The 19,192-nt window shown below is 50.0% G+C and overlaps 1 protein-coding gene across 1 annotated transcript in view; it reads left to right on the top strand.

The window, feature by feature from the left end:
* The first annotated feature begins 7 nt into the window (after positions 1-7).
* LOC104505924 (rho guanine nucleotide exchange factor 38-like) overlaps positions 8-19,192 on the top strand; it is a 20,344-nt gene continuing 1,159 nt past the window's right edge. Inside the window, exons 1-4 of the mRNA XM_010146691.1 lie at positions 8-164; positions 10,447-10,637; positions 13,158-13,281; positions 17,508-17,655. Coding sequence (XP_010144993.1) covers positions 53-164; positions 10,447-10,637; positions 13,158-13,281; positions 17,508-17,655 — 575 coding nt within the window. The 5' untranslated portion in view covers positions 8-52. The remainder of the gene's footprint in view (positions 165-10,446; positions 10,638-13,157; positions 13,282-17,507; positions 17,656-19,192) is intronic.

The raw sequence follows: 19,192 nt of genomic DNA, 5'->3' as shown, positions 1-19,192 counted from the left end.
GGGCGCAGGGGGCAGGAGGAGGAATTTGGCCCTGCTGAGGAACAGGCTGTACATGGGGGAGAGGAGGAGGACGGAGCCCGTGGTGGAGAGCACTGCTGGTGGGGACCACGGCACCCTGAGGAGGAGCCAGTCCGACAGGACAGAGTACGGCCAGAAGCTGCAAGGTACGCGGGGAGCTCGTGGGGTGCTCTGCTTTTTGGGGTGCTCTGGGCTGGGGGGCTGCCTCGACACCCTCCAGGCTGCGGCCTCCAGATGAAGGGAAGGGCAGTCTCTGCCCCACACACGCGGGGCTGGAGGGAGCGATCGCCCCCTCACCCTCCGCTTCCAGGGTGTGAAGGGTTTCCCCTGGTTTTTCTAAATAATTAGACGTAGGGATGCAATTGAAGGGTTTGGCATGTTCCTGCAAAAATGCAGCTGGGATCTTTCTGATTCAATCCCAGAACACCTTTGGAGTGCAAGCAGGGATGTGAAAACACCATGGCTCCATCCCAGCTGCCTCTGGCGGTCGTACCACGCTGGGTGTTTGCTAACTAGTCAGAAGCAGCAAGGGCAGTTTCCTCTTTCGGTTAAAAATACCAGGGTCTACGATGTGTCTGTTGCTCAGAAGGCTGAACTGAAGTACCTCCAAATACATCTTTTGATGGTGATTCAAATTATACCATTACGGAGAGTGTTTCTTTTCAAATCAGCAATTTGCATCTGGGCCAGAAATGGGCAAATTGTGTCAGTGTTGGGCCTGTCAATCAGAAATTAAATGCAATGCCACAAATGGGAGAGAAGCATGAGGAATGTCTGTGGCTATTTCTGGGAGTGCTCTGGAACTTAAGAATTTCTGTGGGTTTCCAGGGTCTTGGAACAACAGGGTCTCATCACTAACGCGGGGTTTGAGTATTATTGTAATATACACCTGTATTACTAACAGTGCTGTAACTGCCTAGTGACAGTCACTCTTGTGGCAATGATTCTTTATGGGGAAATAAAATAGGAAAATACCTTGGGTTGCTGTTTTATGGTTTTGATGCACTTAATTAGGGAGTAGCATTTCTTCAGAGAGACAATAAAAGCAGAGAATAAAATAATAAACCTGAAAATAATAGGATTTCTACGGGGGCTGCGTACACTGAAAACAACAGCGCGGTTCATCGATTACGCTGTTCCCTCCTCATGATAGCTAATCAATGCGGAGATGAAAAATCGTCAGTTAGGTCAGGCGCGTGCTGCAGGGACCTGGCGGCGTGTTTCAGGGTACAAGCACGGATCGCTACAGCTGGGCAGGCAAGCTCCTGGGACACGTCCCACCTGAACAGCAGGTTTTTACCTGTGGAGGGGGTTGCCTGGGTGAGGTCGAGGTTATCAGAGTGGTATCGAGAAAAAAGTATGTATCTCTCTGTCCCATGTCAGGTGTATTCATGCTATGAACATCTTCTGTTTGAAATCTGGAACGAAGGGGGCGGGAAGCCTGGGCAGTCGTGGCAGAGGATGAGGTGATGTTTATGGCAACAGGCCAAGGAGACGGTAAATCCAGCTCTACAGCTCCTGACACCAGCTGAGCCTGCCGTGGCCACCTATTGCAGAGCGCTGGCCTGGTACGGGCTCACCCTGCTTGCTCGCGGTCGTTCAAGCAAAACGGGGATGGGTTAACGGGGCACCTGCTGCCTTTAGATGGGATTGGAAGTTGCCTGTCCTCAGAGAGAAAATATAAAGTTGTAGAAATTGCTATGAAGTGGTTTTACAGTCTCAAGAGAAAGAAAAGGTTGTGTGCCAAGGTCTGGTCCAGATCAAATTTTGGTGAGCTGGATGTGCCTGGATCTGATAATGACCACAGGCCTTGTGTGTTACCTGCCAGTGCTGGCGATGTGCTATGAATGTACACCCTTCTGTTCCTCATTTTTCTCACTAGTGCTTACTCCAGGGTGAGGGAAGTGGTTTGGTTGGCACAGAGCTCGTGACTTCTCCGTTCTTGGTAAGAAACCCAACAGACCTGTTGGTGACGTAAACGCTCCGTGGTGCATCACCAGGTCAGGACTCTCCGATCACCCTAGAACAGTAAATGCTTTGCCAAAAGACACAAACGATAATAATTTGTATTTGATTCTCATAGGAATTGGAAGAAAAGCTCTGTGGTTGGTTGCCCCTTCCTTCTATAGTCCCCTTTTTCCAACAGACAGTCTGCAGAACTGTGGTTGGTATTAGCACGGACAAGGGTGTGTAAGGCAGGAGCAGACCCTGCAGAAGGGAATCCCCTGTCAGTGGGGCTGGGGAGCCAAGAGCCAGAGCACCCTCACGTCTGCTGGTGGCAGGCAATCTAGGCAGAGCACAAGGGACCAAGCTGTCTCTGTACCGCAGCACCTACCTCAGCGTTGCAGCATATTCTCGCAAGGTGAGGCACGGGGAGACATCTCCCGAGAGCGCTTCCAGTCCTCTGCGTGCTTTATATGGTCCCCTGTGCAGAAACCAGGCTGTTGCCCCCCCAGCCATTCCAGCAGCTCTGAAATGCTCCAAGTGCAGCTCGGTGTGCTGGAAGTATACCTCCCCAAATCAAACCTGTAAACAAACAAACAAAACCCCAAAATAAAGCGAGCAAGCTGCCAGGCATAAAAACTCCTGAGAATCAGTTTCTGCCCCGGGATTTATCTTAAGTTTTGCTGGTTTATACAGAAGCCAAAATGTTTGCCATAAAGAGTGAGAAACAGAGCCTATCACCCAGATCTCTGGGGTACTCAAGGTGGTTTGCTCAGGAGTCTGCAAACATGAGCACAATAGCATTGCCAAAGGTGCAAACAGCTGCAGAGTTTTTTCACTTTAAAATTAAGGATTCATTAAACACACAAGAAAGCATTTTCATTGTTAATTATGATACTGGACACATCTATTCAATGCCTTATCTGGTGTGAATGGTCATGCAACACTTCCTGGCTTTACTCTTCTTAAAAAGGAAACAAGATGCAAAGTAACCAACCATTATATTCTCAAAGAGCTTGGCAAGCACTAGTGCATCTATTTCAGCTCATCCTGTGAGATAACAACCTGCCTGCAGCCCCGTTTTAGATAGGGGAAAACAAGGCAATTGCTAGCAACTGTCAGGTTCTGATACAGCCGCCCAGCCATCCAGAGCTCAGGTTGTAGTTGCATTCTTGGGTGAGTCCAGAAGTACCTTGATCATGCTGTACCCATAGAATCATGGAATAGTTTGGGTGGGAAGGGACCTCAAAGCCCCCCCAAGTGCCACCCCCTGCCATGGGCAGGGACACCTTCCATAGCCCAGGTTGCTCCCAGACTCATCCAGCCTGGCCTTGGACACTCCCAGGGATGGGGCATCCACAGCTTCTCTGGGCAACCTGTCCCAGTGCTCCCACCCTCTGTGGGAAGAATTCCTTCCTGATGTCCCATCTCCCTCTCGGCCCCCCCTGTCCCTTTCCCCCCCGCCCTTGGGGGAAAAAAAAAAAAAACCCAGCAAAAAACCCAGCTTCCTTGTAGCCCCCCCAGGCATCGGAAGGGGCTCTGAGGTCTCCCCGGAGCCTTCCCTTCTCCAGGCTGAACCCCCCAACTCTCCCAGCCTGTCCCCATGGCAGAGGGGCTCCAGCCCTCGGAGCATCTCCGGGGCCTCCTCTGGACTCGCTACCCCGGTCAATATCCTCCTTATGCTGAGGACTCCAGAGCTGGACACAGAACTGTAGGGAGCTCTGACGAGAGCAGATTGATCTATCTATTATCTACCTGCCTACCCACCCACCCATCTTCTTCCATAGTTCTCCATCAGCTGGACAGAAGCATCACTATCCTAAGAGGGACGAATGGGGTTAAGGAAGATACATTCACTACCATTGGTGATGGATGCAGAACTAATATCAAGGGTCACTGTAAGAGCTAAGACACGGCTGCTGTGGTATTTCTGAGCAGTGCTCTGCTCTATGTTCACTAGACACCCCTGCACATATGGCCTTTCCAGAGGAATGAAGAACTTGCTCCCATCCTCAAGCAATGGCACAACATGGTATTTAGCAGCTCTATTTTCCAATGTATTATCCGTAGCTGTTCAGCTGGTAGGAGCTGCTGGTCTCTCTTCTACAGGGAAAAATCCAACAGTAGTAGCTGTAAAAGTAGTGTCTATGTAATGTAAGCCACCATCCTGTGAGTACCCCTGTATTTTGGTAAGAGGAGTTTGCTTGATGTAGTTATTGGCACAGAAATGTTAGCAAGATGGGGGCAGATTAAGATACGGTGTGTCATGGGGGCAGATGCTATCAACCACAAAGGGCAGACCATGCAAAGGAAGTTAAAACACAGTTCACTGTCTGTTAGGTTTCGGACAGATTGTTGGGTTTTGTTAATAATCGTGTACCAAATTTGTGCTTGGTGTGAAAAATGAGCTAGAGAAAAAGGTGAGTTTCCAGGAGGAATCAGAGATCACACGTGCAGTGCTCAGCAAGACAATATGTGCTTGGAAATACTTGTTTTACAAATCTATTACTTATTAGCTCCCTTATAACTTGAGCTGTGAATGGGTCAACTGCCCCGTTAAACCATTTGCACGTGCCGCAGCTTAAAATACACCAGTGACATAGCTGTGATAGGGATCCCAATCACGCAGCTACCACAATACATTGCCTCAGGGTTCGCATCTGAACCCCGAATTCCACCTTTCACTTTCTCTGATGTAGTTATGAGAAATAACCAACACCAGAAATGACGCAGACACCTGCGAAATTACACAAATTGCTGGAAAGCTGCTACCCCTTGGTGGCATTCCCCTTCACTCCATCCCAAGCTGGGCACCTTCCTCCTTCCCACCCTCCTGCCCGCCAGCAGAGCCCATGGCTTCGTCTCGCGAGGGCTGCCCGTGCAGGCAGCTTGCCTGCACCTCCTGGCAGGAGGAAAGGTGCTCCGCGCCTCTCCTCAGTTATGCGTTTGCTTTGTGCTATACTTCCTGATCAGCTCTCTACGGGCTCCAGTGCAGAGCATCTCCCTCTCACTGCAAAGTGTGTCGGTCTTTGGACCGCCCACTCCAGTCCACCAAATACTTTTCTCCCATGCAAGGTTGAGCTCGGAGGATCTAGTTCTGTTAACCCGCTGCAATAAAGCTGGGGTTATTCCATGAACTGGCTGTGGCCGCCGGGCTGGGAAGCGCTCTCATCTTTCGGGAGCAGGATCCATTTTTTGCTGCTGTGTTTGCACAGCGCTTGGCACAAGCAAGTCCTGCCGTGTGGCTTAGGACTCAGGAGCTACTGCAGCATCACTGCCAGCAGCAGCTGGGGTAAGGCAGTGGAGACTGGGACCCAAGGAGCTTTACGGATCCTCCTCCTCGTGGGTCACCTGCTCACAGCTAATCCATGCAAATCTTGGGGTGCCTGTGTCCGGGGAAGTGGTTGGGGTGCAGCCCTCCCTCGGTTCTTACTTTATTAACGTATCAGCGCAGTGCTGCAGGAGCGGTGTGTTTATTCCGGTGTGTGACCCGCTGGAAAGGGTTATTTGTAAGTCCGGGTGCTCACAATAAGGGCATTCTTCTGTCAGCTGGTGAGGAGCTGTCTTCCCTTCCGCGGCGGTCACATGGCTTCCCTCTGTAGTCCTGTCAGCACACGCACAATTAAAGCGTTCTGCTGTCAAGGAATTGAAGAAAGAACCTGTGTGTTGAATGTAAATATTGCCTGTACCTCATGGAACAAAAAAATGATCAAAGATGGAGTGACCTAATTGCAGGGAAGTCTCTGTTGGAGGTTTTATAAGCGAACCTGTTGCCCGGGAAGATGGATGCAAGGTCACTGTGGTCCTGGGCTGTTCGGAAAAGGGGCTTTTTGCATTGTACCTCGCAGCCCGCCTGCAACAAACCCACTCGTGAACACCGCTGCTGTTACGTGCCTCTGTGAGTAAAAGAAGAGGGTGTTCTCCACATCCCTCCCCAGTCCCTGCGGAGTTCAGCGGATGTGACTCGCACCGTGTCTGCACCATCCTGTTGCACTGCAACGACTGGTGCAGAACGGCGAGACACCCCTGTGAAGCAGTCCCTCCCAGGGAGAGTGGGATATGGAGTAAAACTCCCCGTGTCTTAGCCCACGGGATGGACTTCTACCACACGCAGCAGGACACGCCATCCTTTCCCACTGCTTGTCCCACTTCCAGCTCCGTCACTTCCAAGGATCGCAGCGCCCCTGTGCCCTGCAGCCCTCCCACACGCGCAGCAGAAGCAGGGTGTCAGGGGCAGAGCCGGCGCTGCCGTGCGAGGGGAGACGCGAGGGGTATAGGGAAACTGCTACAGCAGCAGTGCCTGAACTTGGCCGCCTGCGTTTCATTCCCAGATCCAGCTGGTCAAAGCCAGTGTACATTCCCGTGTGTGATCTCCGGGTTATCTGAGGACTCGCTTTCACAGAGGAGTAATTTTATCTGGGGTGTGTGAGAGTCCGGTTTCACAAGTGAAAAGACAGTAATGCTGCAATTTGTTTGTTATACCTGGGTAACTTATGCCCTCGCCGCTCCCTTGTGCCAGGCAAAATCCCTGTATCCGCCAGCGCGAGGGCAGGACTTGCGCTTCGGTGTCCTCCGAATGCTGCCTCGGTGGCGACAAGGCCCGTTACTGCTCCGGGCTCTGGCGTCGCTGTACCTTGTGCTGTATCCCAGGCCAGCACCTTCCCTTCCACATGGAAAGCATCAGATGGGGAGAAACCCAAGGGCAGACGTCACACCCGACCTGAGCACTTCCCTGGGAGGAGGGATGGGTGGAGCAGGTCCCTGGGAGCTGCTCACTGTCTAGGTGGGGAAGCCAGGGAAACGTGAGCACTCAGGCCCGGCAGAGCTGCTCTGGCTGCTCCTCCAGCCGCCCGCCGTGGATCCCCCAGTGCCCCCCGGCCTAGAGGAGAGCTGCGTTGGCACGTGGCAGGCTCTGCTCCGCATCACGCGCTGCAGGGTGTCTCCAGCTGGGGATGGTTTTACACTTCACACTTACAAGAAACTGGTTTTGTAAGATGTGTGGCTGCTTCGCCTGCGTCAGCACAGAGGGAGCTTCCTGTTCCGTGCCCGCAGAGCCGTGCACTTCAATACACACCTGGAAAACCGCAGGCACCACCTTCCTCTCCAACGCAAAGTCCTCCAGGAAGGTGGTTCCTGCAGATAACTGGCATCACAAAGCAACGACTGCAAACACTGCCTTCTACTTTACATTTTTATGCCTCCTGAAAGCACCAATCACGTCTTTGTGAACTGATGGAGCTGTCTAATAATTCAACAGACAGTTTTTTTTTTTCCTAAGCTGGCATCTCCAAGGATAACGAGCCACATTCTTATGGTAGCAGTTAATCCTCAGCTCTGTCTCTCCCTGCTGATCCTCTCTCACCATGCCAGGGTTGGTGCATGAAACCAGGTAGAAACCTGTCTGCTTATATTCCAGATATGCACTTGCTGTTTGTGCGTTCACTAAACTTGGACTCACTCCACAAGGATTTCTGCAAGGTACTAATGTTCTCAAACTGGTCAAAAGCAATCAGCTGAACATGAAATCACGGGGCTTGGCTGTAATCATCACTTCAGGATCTTGCTGTTGCATCCTATAGAGACAGACATGTCTGAAATGAAAAAGTGAACGTACCGAGTGAAAATGGAAAATTACATTACTTTTAACAAAAGGATACATTTATTAAAAACATGTTTTCTATAAGGAAACAGCATCTACCTGACATTTCTCACGGTTATTTCTTCCTGTTGAGAATAGTTTTTATTTCCTAGCATGATCATCACTCATGCAATAAGGATAATATGTCAGGATGAGCCCTGACATAATGCAAGACTCAGATTTGATCAGGCTGATCTAATGACATGAACAGGAAGAACAGCCTCTCGAGGGCTTGCAACTTCCAGCCCAAGGTGGGATAGAGTGGCTTTCTTTTGCTCTTGTAATGCCCTCCCTTGCTACCAGTATAAACCACTAGAAACTTGCTTAGCACAGCATCTTGTGTTCACCTTCAAATTCCATCTGGTATCCTACCAGTGCACTCCTGAGATCTTCCAGGACGTCTGCAACTCTGCATTTTCTCAGGAGTCGTCCTGAGCTCCCTCATACAGGCACACAGAAACGCTTCCACACCCAGTCTCAAGAAAGATGCCAATTTTGGTCCAGAACTGGAATGGAAAAGGATTGTTCATGTGGTTCCTTGTGAACTTAGAAGTGTTACACACTGTAAGTTCTTAGAGGAAAACGTGCCTGCCATTTCAGCGTGTAAGCAGCAGATGAGGCGGTCCCCTTCTGCAGCCCTAGCAGAAGTTGCTCAGGGGGAACCCTGCAGCAGGGCTGGTCCCAGTTTAGCTCTCCACCTCACCGAAGGAAGGGCAGAGCCTGCTGCCTCCAGCACACAGCACCGTTGGTGGATGAGCTCTGCAGCCAGTGGGCTCCTCTGAAGTCTGGGTGCTCGCAGCAGCACGGACTCGCTAGGCCAAGATTCTGCTTAAAATTCTTGCAATAGCCCAAGCCATGCAGAGGGGAAACATCATCAAATCATAGAATGGTTTGGGTTGGAAGGGACCGCAAAGACCATCTAGTTCCAACCCCCCTGCCATGGGCAGGGACACCTTCCACTAGACCAGGTTGCTCCAAGCCTCATCCAGCCTGGCCTTGGACACTCCCAGGGATGGGGCATCCACAGCTTCTCTGGGCACCCTGTCCCAGCACCTCCCCCCCCTCTGCGGGAAGAACATTTTCCTGATATCCAACCTGAATTTACCCTCTTTCAATTTAAACCCCTCATCGTGTTTCTGTATTATTGCCCGTGCACAAACCTGAGGACAACACGTTCATGCCTGTGTTACACACAGACTTCAAGGCTACAGACTCAAGAAGTACATCTAATTACAAAAATGTCTGGAAAAACAGCCCCTCCTCCACGCTTTGTTTGGGTTCCTTGTCCTCACAGTTTAGAACTGTCCGTACAGAGGCAGCGGAGCAGTCCCAAAGCAGTTATTTGAAACAATAACTGTGGCCACATCAGTCTCACTACAGAGCGGGAGAAGGACTGATAACAAAACTGCCCTTCCTGTGTACCTGTGCTCAGCCTAATTGTAGAAGGGGTTGAGGATGATGATACATTGGGTTTACACCAATTGACAGCTCTCAGCCCTCTCCCCTGAAAGCTGCCTGGTTTTCCCACAAGTCCAGCTCCAGGTCATCTCCTGCGTGCTCTTCGACGCTCACCTGAGTGCTCATGCCTTCGCCCTCGACAATTGGGTCAAGCAACTGCAACCGAGTCAGTACTGGCTATCAGCCTCAGACCCTGCTTGCTATTGCCTTGTTACACAGCACGCTCCTCCGAGACGCTGACACGAAGGCAGCAGTCTGACCCTCAGCAGATTCCCATCCCTGGCTGCCGAGCAGTAAAAGCCGGTGCCGTCAAAGCACGACCCTGGTAATGCAGCCGTGAGTACGTAGCGATACGTCCGTCTTCCTTGGTACTCTGCACCATCTTGTGGCTAGCAGAAAAACAGAACAGCCTCTGAAATCTTTCTTTTGGGTTTATCGTGTGTGTGTGTTTTTCCTAACGAAAAACACGGATTGTGAGTGCACGGGTAAGATTCGGTGCCCTTTGTACAGCTGCCCCGGGCGCCCGCAGGCTGCTTTACAAAACAGCAGGAGGGAAGGCCATCGTCACAGATACGTGGGTTGTGTGCAGGTCCTGTAGCAGACATAAATTACTACAGAAGTCTCACTGTGTTCCCACGTATTTGGAACAAATCAGATATTTTAGGTCTTGAGTTTGGAAAAACAGTTAAGAATGTCTTGATCCCAGTGATCCCCCTTGTTCTGAGAAATGTTTGTTAGTGATCATTCAAGGTTTTCCCATACTCTCCCGTAATTCCTTTGCACTTTCAAAGAAATCATTTAAACAGAAACACGGGTTTGTCATCGTTGGTAAGCCTGTCTTCGTGTGAAAGCTGCCTCCCCGTACCTGCAGCCCTCAGCCTCCCGGGAATAGACTCGGCACCACGCAGAGCGCAGGTTACTCCGGTGAAGCTCATTTATGGTAACCACAGCCGTCTGCTTCCACAGGAGCACGTTTTCTCCCATCCTCCAAACCATAACAGATGTCAGACCGACACTGTGTTTTCCAAGGAGAAAGGCATCAGCTATCCTTGCATTTCAGCGTGACAAGGATCAAACTCCCCTGTGCTCCATGGAAAACTTGTGCCCACATACATAACATGAAAGCCGGGTGGGGTGGTGATGGGCTATCCTCTTGCTCCAAATGGATGGTTTCCTTCGCCAAACCCGTGTCCGCTTTTAGAGGAGGGAGATGGCACGACACTCAGTCTCATCTGGGATTGCCATTCCTTATGCTGCTTCTCCTGCTTGCCAAGGCAATTTGGGAGTTTCCAACAGGCACCAGCTACATTCTCCCACAGTCGTGCAGGGCAAGCTGGGTGAGTGTGCAGCATTATGATGCTCCTCACAACACTCCCTCTTTTAAACAGAAAAAATGGCCCCGCAGGCGGGGACCCCGACCCCTGCCACTTCGCCGCAGGAGGATGAAGAACAAGTCAGCAGACGCATGATGGCCAGGAGGGTGAAGATCATCACAGAGCTCATGCAGACAGAGAAGGACTACATCAGCGACCTGGATCTCTGCATCAAGGAAGTGATTCAGCCCCTGAGAAACAAGCAGGTGAGCACCGGGGGCAGAGGACGAGGGGGTGACGCCAAGGTCTCACCCACGTTCTGCTTGCAGATAATCTTAACGCGAGCACAAGTGTCAGCGCGAGAGGGACACGGTGCCAGGAGCGGGTCCAGAGCTAGCCTTCCGTAAAGGGACGTGCCAGGGCTCTAGCGAGGACAGCAGGGAGTCAGACACGCTCCCGACAGTTGTGCTGCACTTGCATCAAGGTACTCGCCCAGAGAGCAGCTTGGATGCTATATCCCTCTCCATGGGCTGCCACAGCAGCTTCCACCTCTCCACACTGCTCTGTAATCACAGCCCCCAGCACATGCCCTGGCAGACCTTCACTGGCACCTCCAAAATCAGTAAAAAATAATAAACCCAAGTATTTTCCATGCTAATAACCTGGAAGTCATGAACCTCCCCATGAAGGTTAAATTGAGCCGTAGAGGTAACTCAATCCAGCCTTTCCGACGGCCGTGGTGGAGAAATACCATGCCCACCAGCCCAGTGAGTGCTTAAGAAATTCACATTCTGCACAGAAAAGGTAAATTTAGGAAGGCAGGCCCATAAACTATCTCAGGCAAAAGATCTTCCTAGGCTGATGATACCCATTTTTGTCTTCAGCTGAGACTTCAAAGAGCGCCTTTTCCTCCAGTATTTCCATTTGAGGAAAACCTGTGCAGCCGCCAGCTGGGAACTGTCCAGAGAAAGTCGTGTGTTGTGGGGCCTGCAACAGTGTTCACAGAGGCTGCACCAATGTCCCTGCTGCTAACACAGGGCTGGCATAATCTCAAACAGACCTTAGGCTAACTATTCTGTGTGTAGGGTTCCGTATGAAAGCGGTGTCAAAATACAGGGGCAGGGGTCGAGGTGTCTTTAGATGACAGTGGCACTGCCCCTTCGGGAAGTGCTGTGGTCAGCTGGAGCCTATGCTGTTTGCACTCCTGCAGGACCTTTTTTCTTTCTTCAAACTCTACCAGAGTTTGTTCCAGCCCATTTTCAGAAGAGCTGGCACCTGCTGGCATAACTTTGAGGAGTTCTTGACCTACTCTTCCTCCTCACTTGTTCATCCCTTAGAAGCAGTCTCCACTGGACTCCCTCCCCAGCCTGGCCAGCACCGAGCAGGAGCATTTTCTGCTTCAGCTCGCTGCGATGTTTGACGAGCGTGCTGATTCCTTTGCCCTTTCAGCAGCTGAAAACATGTTTCGATCCTGTCCTTTGGCACTGTATTAGAGTGTGTAAGTGCCCGCCCGCAGCATCATTCCAGATACCATGCAGGCACTGTGCCGGAGCAGAGGTCAGGAGTCCCGTGCCAGATGTATCCAGGAAGAGTAATTTAGAGATTATAACCATTAATTTAATAACCAGTGCATTTTTGAAAAGCTTTCAAGAATGTTATAGGGTTTTAAGGCTGGTTCTGGGATAAACTACTGCACTGAAAGTTTGTAACGTGTTCAGAGAAGGACAGCGTTTAGAAAATTGGCCTAGCAACGAATCTGTTCCGTGTTTCCAAATGGGTATGTTTCAGCCCCTGTAATACTTACAAAGAAATTAAGTGCCTTAGTACTGAAAGTGTATTTCTGATTCTGTTACAACGGCATGCCGTTTGGTCCTTCTGGCATCTGGTAGGCTGCTCCGTAAGTCAGCAATTCCGTCTCTAATGGGGAGAGAGTTCAGGGAGTATCAATACGGACGTCAGAGTCAGTCCTGCCTTTGTTCCCGGTGTTAGCATGCTGCCACTCGCTATCTCCAACTGCCCTGGGCTACTAAGCATTGCCCTGCTGGGCAAGGAAATAACTAACTACTGCATGAAAAGTATGTGTCCTGGAAGGAAATTTTTGCTTGCCCCAAAATGAGGAGGAACACGGGACCAAAATTTTCTGTTGGTGTAAATCGAGGCAGTCCACTGAAGTAAGTCAGTGTTGTGCACTCCGGCTCTGGGAAGCTCTGTGGGTTATTTTAATACCCAGAATTGTAAATGTGTTTGTTCTAGTGGAAATTACATGATCTTGATGGTATTTTTGGATGTACAGAACAACTAACTTCAAATGGTACCACCACCTGGAAGTCTTGTACCTATCAGCTGGCACCTAAGCGCCAAGGTCTCAGTTTATGTAGCGGCCTCTGGTAGCTACTGGTAATCAAGGAATCAAACCCACTGTCAGCTCTTCTCTTCCTCTGTGGGGAGGTAAACAAACATCCTAAAGCCAGCTAAGGATCTTTTCTTTATTCAGATGATAATATTTATTTCCTTCCTAAGCAAACACTTTTAGATTAGGAACGGTTCGAAATAAGGTTAAAAGCACTCGATAGCGTGCCCTTTGTTAACTGCGTCAACCATATTATACTAATCTGAAAACCGTATACGTGTCCTTGAAGTCACAAGGAGGATGTTTATATGAGGTTTTGCAGAAGTGGGGCTTCCTGGTGTGTTGAACACGCAGGGCATAGCAAGCGAAGGCCTGTAATGCACCATGTCCTTCTTTATCCTTCGTCGGTAGCCGCTTAATATTTGTATTCCATTAGATTGCTGGCTTTGACGTGGATGGCTTGTTTAGCAACATTGAATTGGTCCGTCAAGTATCAGCCAAACTGCTGTCATTGCTGGAAGAAGCCACGACAGATGTGGAACCACCCATGCAAATAATCGGTATGTTTACTGTCCTCTTGAGTTCTACAAAGCTACGTGAAAGAATAAACAACACTCTCCTGTCCTCTACCCTCATCACGTTAACTAGTACCGCTCCCAGGGCTAACGTGCTGCAAGCTGGCCACAGCGACACAGGAAAGATGGCACGTGAGGCCTGTCCTGTTGCTCTGCTCTGCTCATATGATCATGATGCTCTGTTTCCATCCACCCGGGTGTTGAGGGGAAGGAAGGAAGGAATGAGTTTAGCATGAGTAAAACCGGCAGCGCTGAGTTATGCCACACACTGATAATACCCTGCTCATCTAGTGTGATATTCCTACCTAACTCTCCTCACGCTTACAGCTGCTCTCACACTGCACATGCACAATCGTGCCATTCAAGACAAGCATTAAAAACGATTGGAACGTTAACCACATCACAGCCCTTCCCTGAACACTGTAAATGTGTATTTACTTGTGATACAACCCGTGTGGGAGGTGGTTAAGGCTTAACAGGGAGACGGTCAGTGAAGGCAAGAAAGCTGTAATCGGTATTTTATGCCTGTAGGGACTGTGGGTTTTTTCAGCAACGGAATTGCCCCCGCGTATGTCACAAGTCACACATTCTGCAGGTCAGGACATAACAGCTAAGACTGTCATCTATTCACCTGCAGAGCTGGAGAGATTTAAGAAGCTCATCACCTCCCCATAACTGCTTCTCCAGTGTACAGGTGATCCACCTGAAGGGAACAGGTGAGAATTCTTAATCTGCTGCAGTGCAAAGTCACCCAGTTTGTTTAGCAAACTTCCACCCATGATTCAGAGGTCAGAGAGGTTCTTTATTCCCTAAACTGACCACTCCCGTGGGTATCGTGTTATAGAAAGGACCCCTCTTCTCACAAATAATGGTGTAAAACATTACTGGTTGCCGTTCGACTAAGAAACACGACATGAAAGCGCAAGAGGCTTAGCAAAGGTACTAATCCTAGTACGTCTCGGTCTGGTTTGCCAAGGCAACAGCTTAATGTAGTTTGATGCGACGGTGTTGTTTGGCAGTATTTCAATAAAAGTGCATCCTGATGACTCATACCGTTAATAGGCAATGTTCTATTCTAGCAGGAAATGCCTTTCTCACAGCCAGGAGAATCATCCTTTCAGTTCCCTGCCACATCCATAAGGAAAGACAAACAATTTCATCCATCTATTAGGGTGGATTTCTCCAGAATCAAAGAACCAGGAAAATGTATGGGGTTGGGGATCACAATGTTGACTAAATCATGGCAGGGAAAAAGATGGCAGGTAAGGTGTGAGATGTTCTTCTACAGGCTGAGACAAAAGCAGGGGGAATAACTGCCTCACTGTGAGCAGTAAGTTAGCAGGTTTGCCATCCTCCACAAGTACAGCAAGGTGATAATTTTGTCTTCAGGATCTTCATAATCAGCGTAAACATTGTTAAAGCCAGTCTGTAGAAGAGGCAGGCTGAGAATCTGTTTAGCACGCCAGTCGTGTTGTGTCACGTTTATGGGATTTCAGCATCTTGCAGTGAAATCTTACTGTGAAGGTAACCCGGTCATGGTGCAGCTGGGGAGAACTGCTAACTCACTGGCTTGGTTGCTTGTATTCGCGTCCTGTTTCAGCCTGTGTTCTCCACACCTTGGGCTATGTCCCACCGCTGAGTGGTGCCCAGTAGGAGCAGACCTCTGGAGTGAAACAGTCGGTGCTAAGGGCCTGGTACCCCGACAACACACGTCAAGAGGCCTTACTCCGGGTTGGCTGTAGCCCGTCTCCGTAGGTTGAGAGTTGCCCTTGGTGGTATGTGACGTGCCCTCAGGGTGCTTCTTCTGGCAGTCCCATCCTCCAGCTGTGTGTCTGACCGCTCCACCGCGCAGCCTGGGCACGGGAGATGAGCACTACCCAGAGACTGGCCCCGCAAGCCCTCTCCTAACCTGAGCTAAACTGTTCTTGTACACAGATCTTTCGTGGTGCTTGGTCTTCCGGCGCTGAACACTGCTGAGGTTAAACACCCTTCCTAGTTCTCTCCTGTACTTCTTCTGCTCTCTGTTCTGGATACTGTATACGGGGGAATATATACTGTATACAGACTGTGTAACCCTACCTTGGCTTTAGCAATTAGACCCCTTCCGCCTCCCTCTCCCCCGGCTGTCCACACAGGACACCAAGCTTCCTCCTAGGATGTTCTCTTTCAGACTGCTGAGTAGCACACTTAAGAAAAGGCATCAGGCAGATTTGGATCTGTCGGAGTGTGCAGAAGACTGTATTTTTAAACCCGTGCCCCAGTACAATGTGGTTTTGGCCCATAAAGCAAGCTCCCGCGGTGATACGCCCAGAGCTCATCTGATTTGGTCCATGTGGCTCAGAACCAGGAAGGGCTTTACGCTGAGGAAATCTGTCTGCTTTTAAAAGGCCCTATCCATGACATCGGCACATGATTTTTCTCATCACTGAGCATCAGTGAAAGTAGCTGTCCTTGTGGCACAACACATCAGTGAACAGCTCTTGCTCATCTCTCATTCTGGAGAAGAGGAGGATAATTTCCAGCCTCTGGTATAAGCTGAAATGAGCTGTAAGCCCATAGCTGGCATTTTCGCCTCAGAAAACAACCACTTGAGCGCTTTGCATAGTATGGGCCACGGAGCACTTGGAGCTCCGCTTCAAGCTGGTGCAGACTGAGAGCTCAGCACCTCTGTGGGTCAGGTGCCAAGGGAGCAGGATGGAGAGGAAGCTTGTTAAGGTTTCCTTACGCCGCTGGCTAACGAAGGCCTGGGTAGAGAGCTGATGGGAAAGTCGGGGTGCGAGGGGCGTTGGTAGCCGTCAGCACTCGTGTTGAGCACAGGCAGAGCAGCCAGCCAGCTGCAGAGCATTCACCTACGGACACTGCTGCTTTTCTGGCTGGCCTTCCCGTGACTCAGACGAATTTGTGTGGTCTCAGCTCTGTCACTGTCGTTCCCTTACTCGCACCTTGAAACCAACAGGCACCAGACAGCCCAGTTAACCTTCGCTGCCAGGGGAAAAAATCCCGAGCTGTGTTACTGTGGTAACTGAATCATTTTTCACTTCAAGACGGAGCAGTTCAACGCGATGCATTATGAATCAGCCCACTCCGCTCAGGATGAGGCACGCAGGATGCCTGACAGCCTGGCGCTCGCTCTGAATGAACAGAGAGCTCCCAATTAACGTGCTGTTCCGCTTCTAACTTTAATAATCATTCCTATAACTCCACAGAAATGTTTATAAAACATCGGGCTGGCTGCCACGCGGATGCAACTCTCGGCAACTGCCCGAGACAGGAGTTTTCACCACTGCTTTTGTTCATTGTATGCATCTCCAAGGATGCTGATCAGGATGCTGATCAGGTTCTTACACCAGGGTGTGAGAACCGCAGGAATGTCTCAGCAGAAGAGACGAAGCATGCCCTCTCCGCTCACGTATTTCTTACATACACAGAAACTGGGCCAGCAGCTTTGGGCTGAGAGAATTAGGCACCAGAATTAAATGGGAAATGGGCACAGGGCTGCTTTACTGCCTCTGAAATTCTGTTCTTTGGGGGAAAATGGTGGCGTAGAGGACTGGAAATGGCAATGTCTTCCCCCTTCAGTTGTAGCTAAACCTAAACACTATATAAAAATGGCTGGAATCCATGGTGGTTTTATCTAATCAGGGGAGGGGTGGAGGTTGCTCCTCTGTCATGTGAAGAAAAATCTCTATTCCAGGCCATAACAATTGCCATTTCAGGATTGTGCAAAACAGATAAAAGTGAAACGGCTAATGGGAGATGGAGTCATTATTCCTGTTATAACCTATTTAAGTTCATATTCGGTTGAAAAAAGCATCAAAAGGAGAAGGGACAGGCTTGCTGCCAGCCCCCAACTCCAGAACAGTCTCCCCTTAAGAGTTAAGCTCTCCTGTGAGGCTTCCACCAGCGGGGCACTAAGCTGGGGCAGCGAATTAGGGGGTTGGGTACGAAGGGGTGCGGGGTGTAGAGACTTCAGGCCTTTCCTGGGGGGAATTCTTGTGCATTAACACTGATGCAGTGGTGCCTGGCTATGACAAAGACGAGCAGCTGAGAAATACCTGTAATAAATAATGCACATAAACACACAAGATCGTTTCTAAGGGAAGTAAAGTGGAAGCCAGCCTTTTTAGCTCACGGCTAATGCGGTGGAATAATAAAACTCCTTCTGAGATGCTGTTGTCTGCCTTGACACGCTTTGTTTTTCTCCTTAACAGGGGAAGTGTTCTTGCAGATTAAAGGCCCACTAGAAGACACATATAAAATCTACTGCTGTCACCACGAGGATGCACACGCCATGCTGGAATCCTGTGAAAAGGATGAAGAACTGAAGCAGCATTTAAGACAGTGTGTACAGTCCTTAAAGTAAGATCTTTTCAAATGATGATTTCCGTCCATAGTCAGCTGCCTGGCAGGGAACATTTTAAATGGATGTAGATGAAAGGTCCCCTGTAAATCCAGAGTTTTATGAGGCTTGCTGGGAGCTCTGGCTTATGGTGCTTTCATGAAAAGATGACAAGCCAGGGGCCATGATTAGATTTCTTTCTAAGACGGCCAAAAATAGCGCAAGAAAGGTTGCTCTTCCCTTAGCTCCAGTGCCCCATACTGGCAAGAAAAATGCTGCATCATATCATGGGCTGGTGGGAACACCTTGCCCACCTCCCAGGAAACATGCTGCCCTTCAGCAATTCCATTGTGGGAACTAAACCCGCCTGGAACGGCGCCGTTCACACGCGCTGGTGTACGCAGCCCCCAGTGCAAGGCCCCAGGGATCCGGAGCAGCCCTGTGGTGCTGCACCCCCTGTGATGGGGGTATTTGGGAGCAGTCAAAGCTGAAGGTGCTTTGTGCCACCACCTCCAGCACCAGCCCCTCAGGGAAATGTGTCGAGAACCGGGGATGCCCAGAATAACGGATCTATCTTTCCTCCAGCACGGCTTCCTCCTGCAGCCAGTTGCAGGAACCAGTGTACCCACTCCATGGAGAGGGCTTCTCTTCCCACTCACCAATCCCCTTGCCCCCTCTCTGTCCCAGAAGCATCGCACAGAGCTGTCAGGAAGGAACGCAGCACAGTCTTTCAGAGCAGAGGTCTAGACCCAGCTCCCGGAAAGGGCCGTGCTCGAGGAGAGGTGTAAAGTGGCACAAGTAACAGAGGGCTCACCCACAGCAGCAGGCATTTCAGTCACACCCCAGCCAGTGATCAGCCTGCAGAGATGTGCTAAGGCTTAGGAAGTGGGAAGTATGTCCAGGTGAAATCTGGACAGAGTGGTGGAGGAAAATACCAGCAAGATTAAAAGAGAAAAGGTCACTTTGAGGACAGGCTATGTGGAAAATAAGGCTTTTGCGCAACATGTCCGGTTATTAAACACGTAACAAAGGATGTGTGCGGGTCCCAGCAGGGCGAACTGCGGCTTTAGCTACCCTGCGAGTTGAAAGAAGGAGATTTTTGTATAAACTCAGGCTTTCAGGCTAAACGACAGCCAGGCGGGGTTTTGGTGGCTGATGCCTACAGTATTCTTTTCCGGCTAATCAAGAGAAGCCGATGCTGTCGTTCACTCAGCCCTGCTGCTGCAGCAAGGGGACACGGAAGGGAATGAAGATAAAAGGCAAAAAAAATTATGCAGCATTTTTACCAAGTTACAGGCTGTTTTCCATTGAAAGACATAATAAATGCAGGGGACGGTTGTTTCTTGAAAAATGTTTACTTCTTAAAGAATGATTTTTTTTCCTTGGAAAGAATATTGGTCCATTTTTAAAAACTGAAACAGGATAAGGTTTCTAGGGGCTTCTGTTCCTCAGCTGAGCAATATCTGCCACACGAAAACCGAGGTCTGTGTCAGGAGCAGTTGGAGAGTGGCACTCTGCACATCTGCACAGACAAGCCAGATTCAATTAGCCATGCTG

This window comes from Eurypyga helias, unplaced genomic scaffold (genome assembly GCF_000690775.1).
Source record: "Eurypyga helias isolate BGI_N326 unplaced genomic scaffold, ASM69077v1 scaffold9972, whole genome shotgun sequence".
NCBI lineage: Eukaryota > Metazoa > Chordata > Aves > Eurypygiformes > Eurypygidae > Eurypyga > Eurypyga helias.
This window is presented reverse-complemented; position numbering and strand designations above follow the sequence as displayed.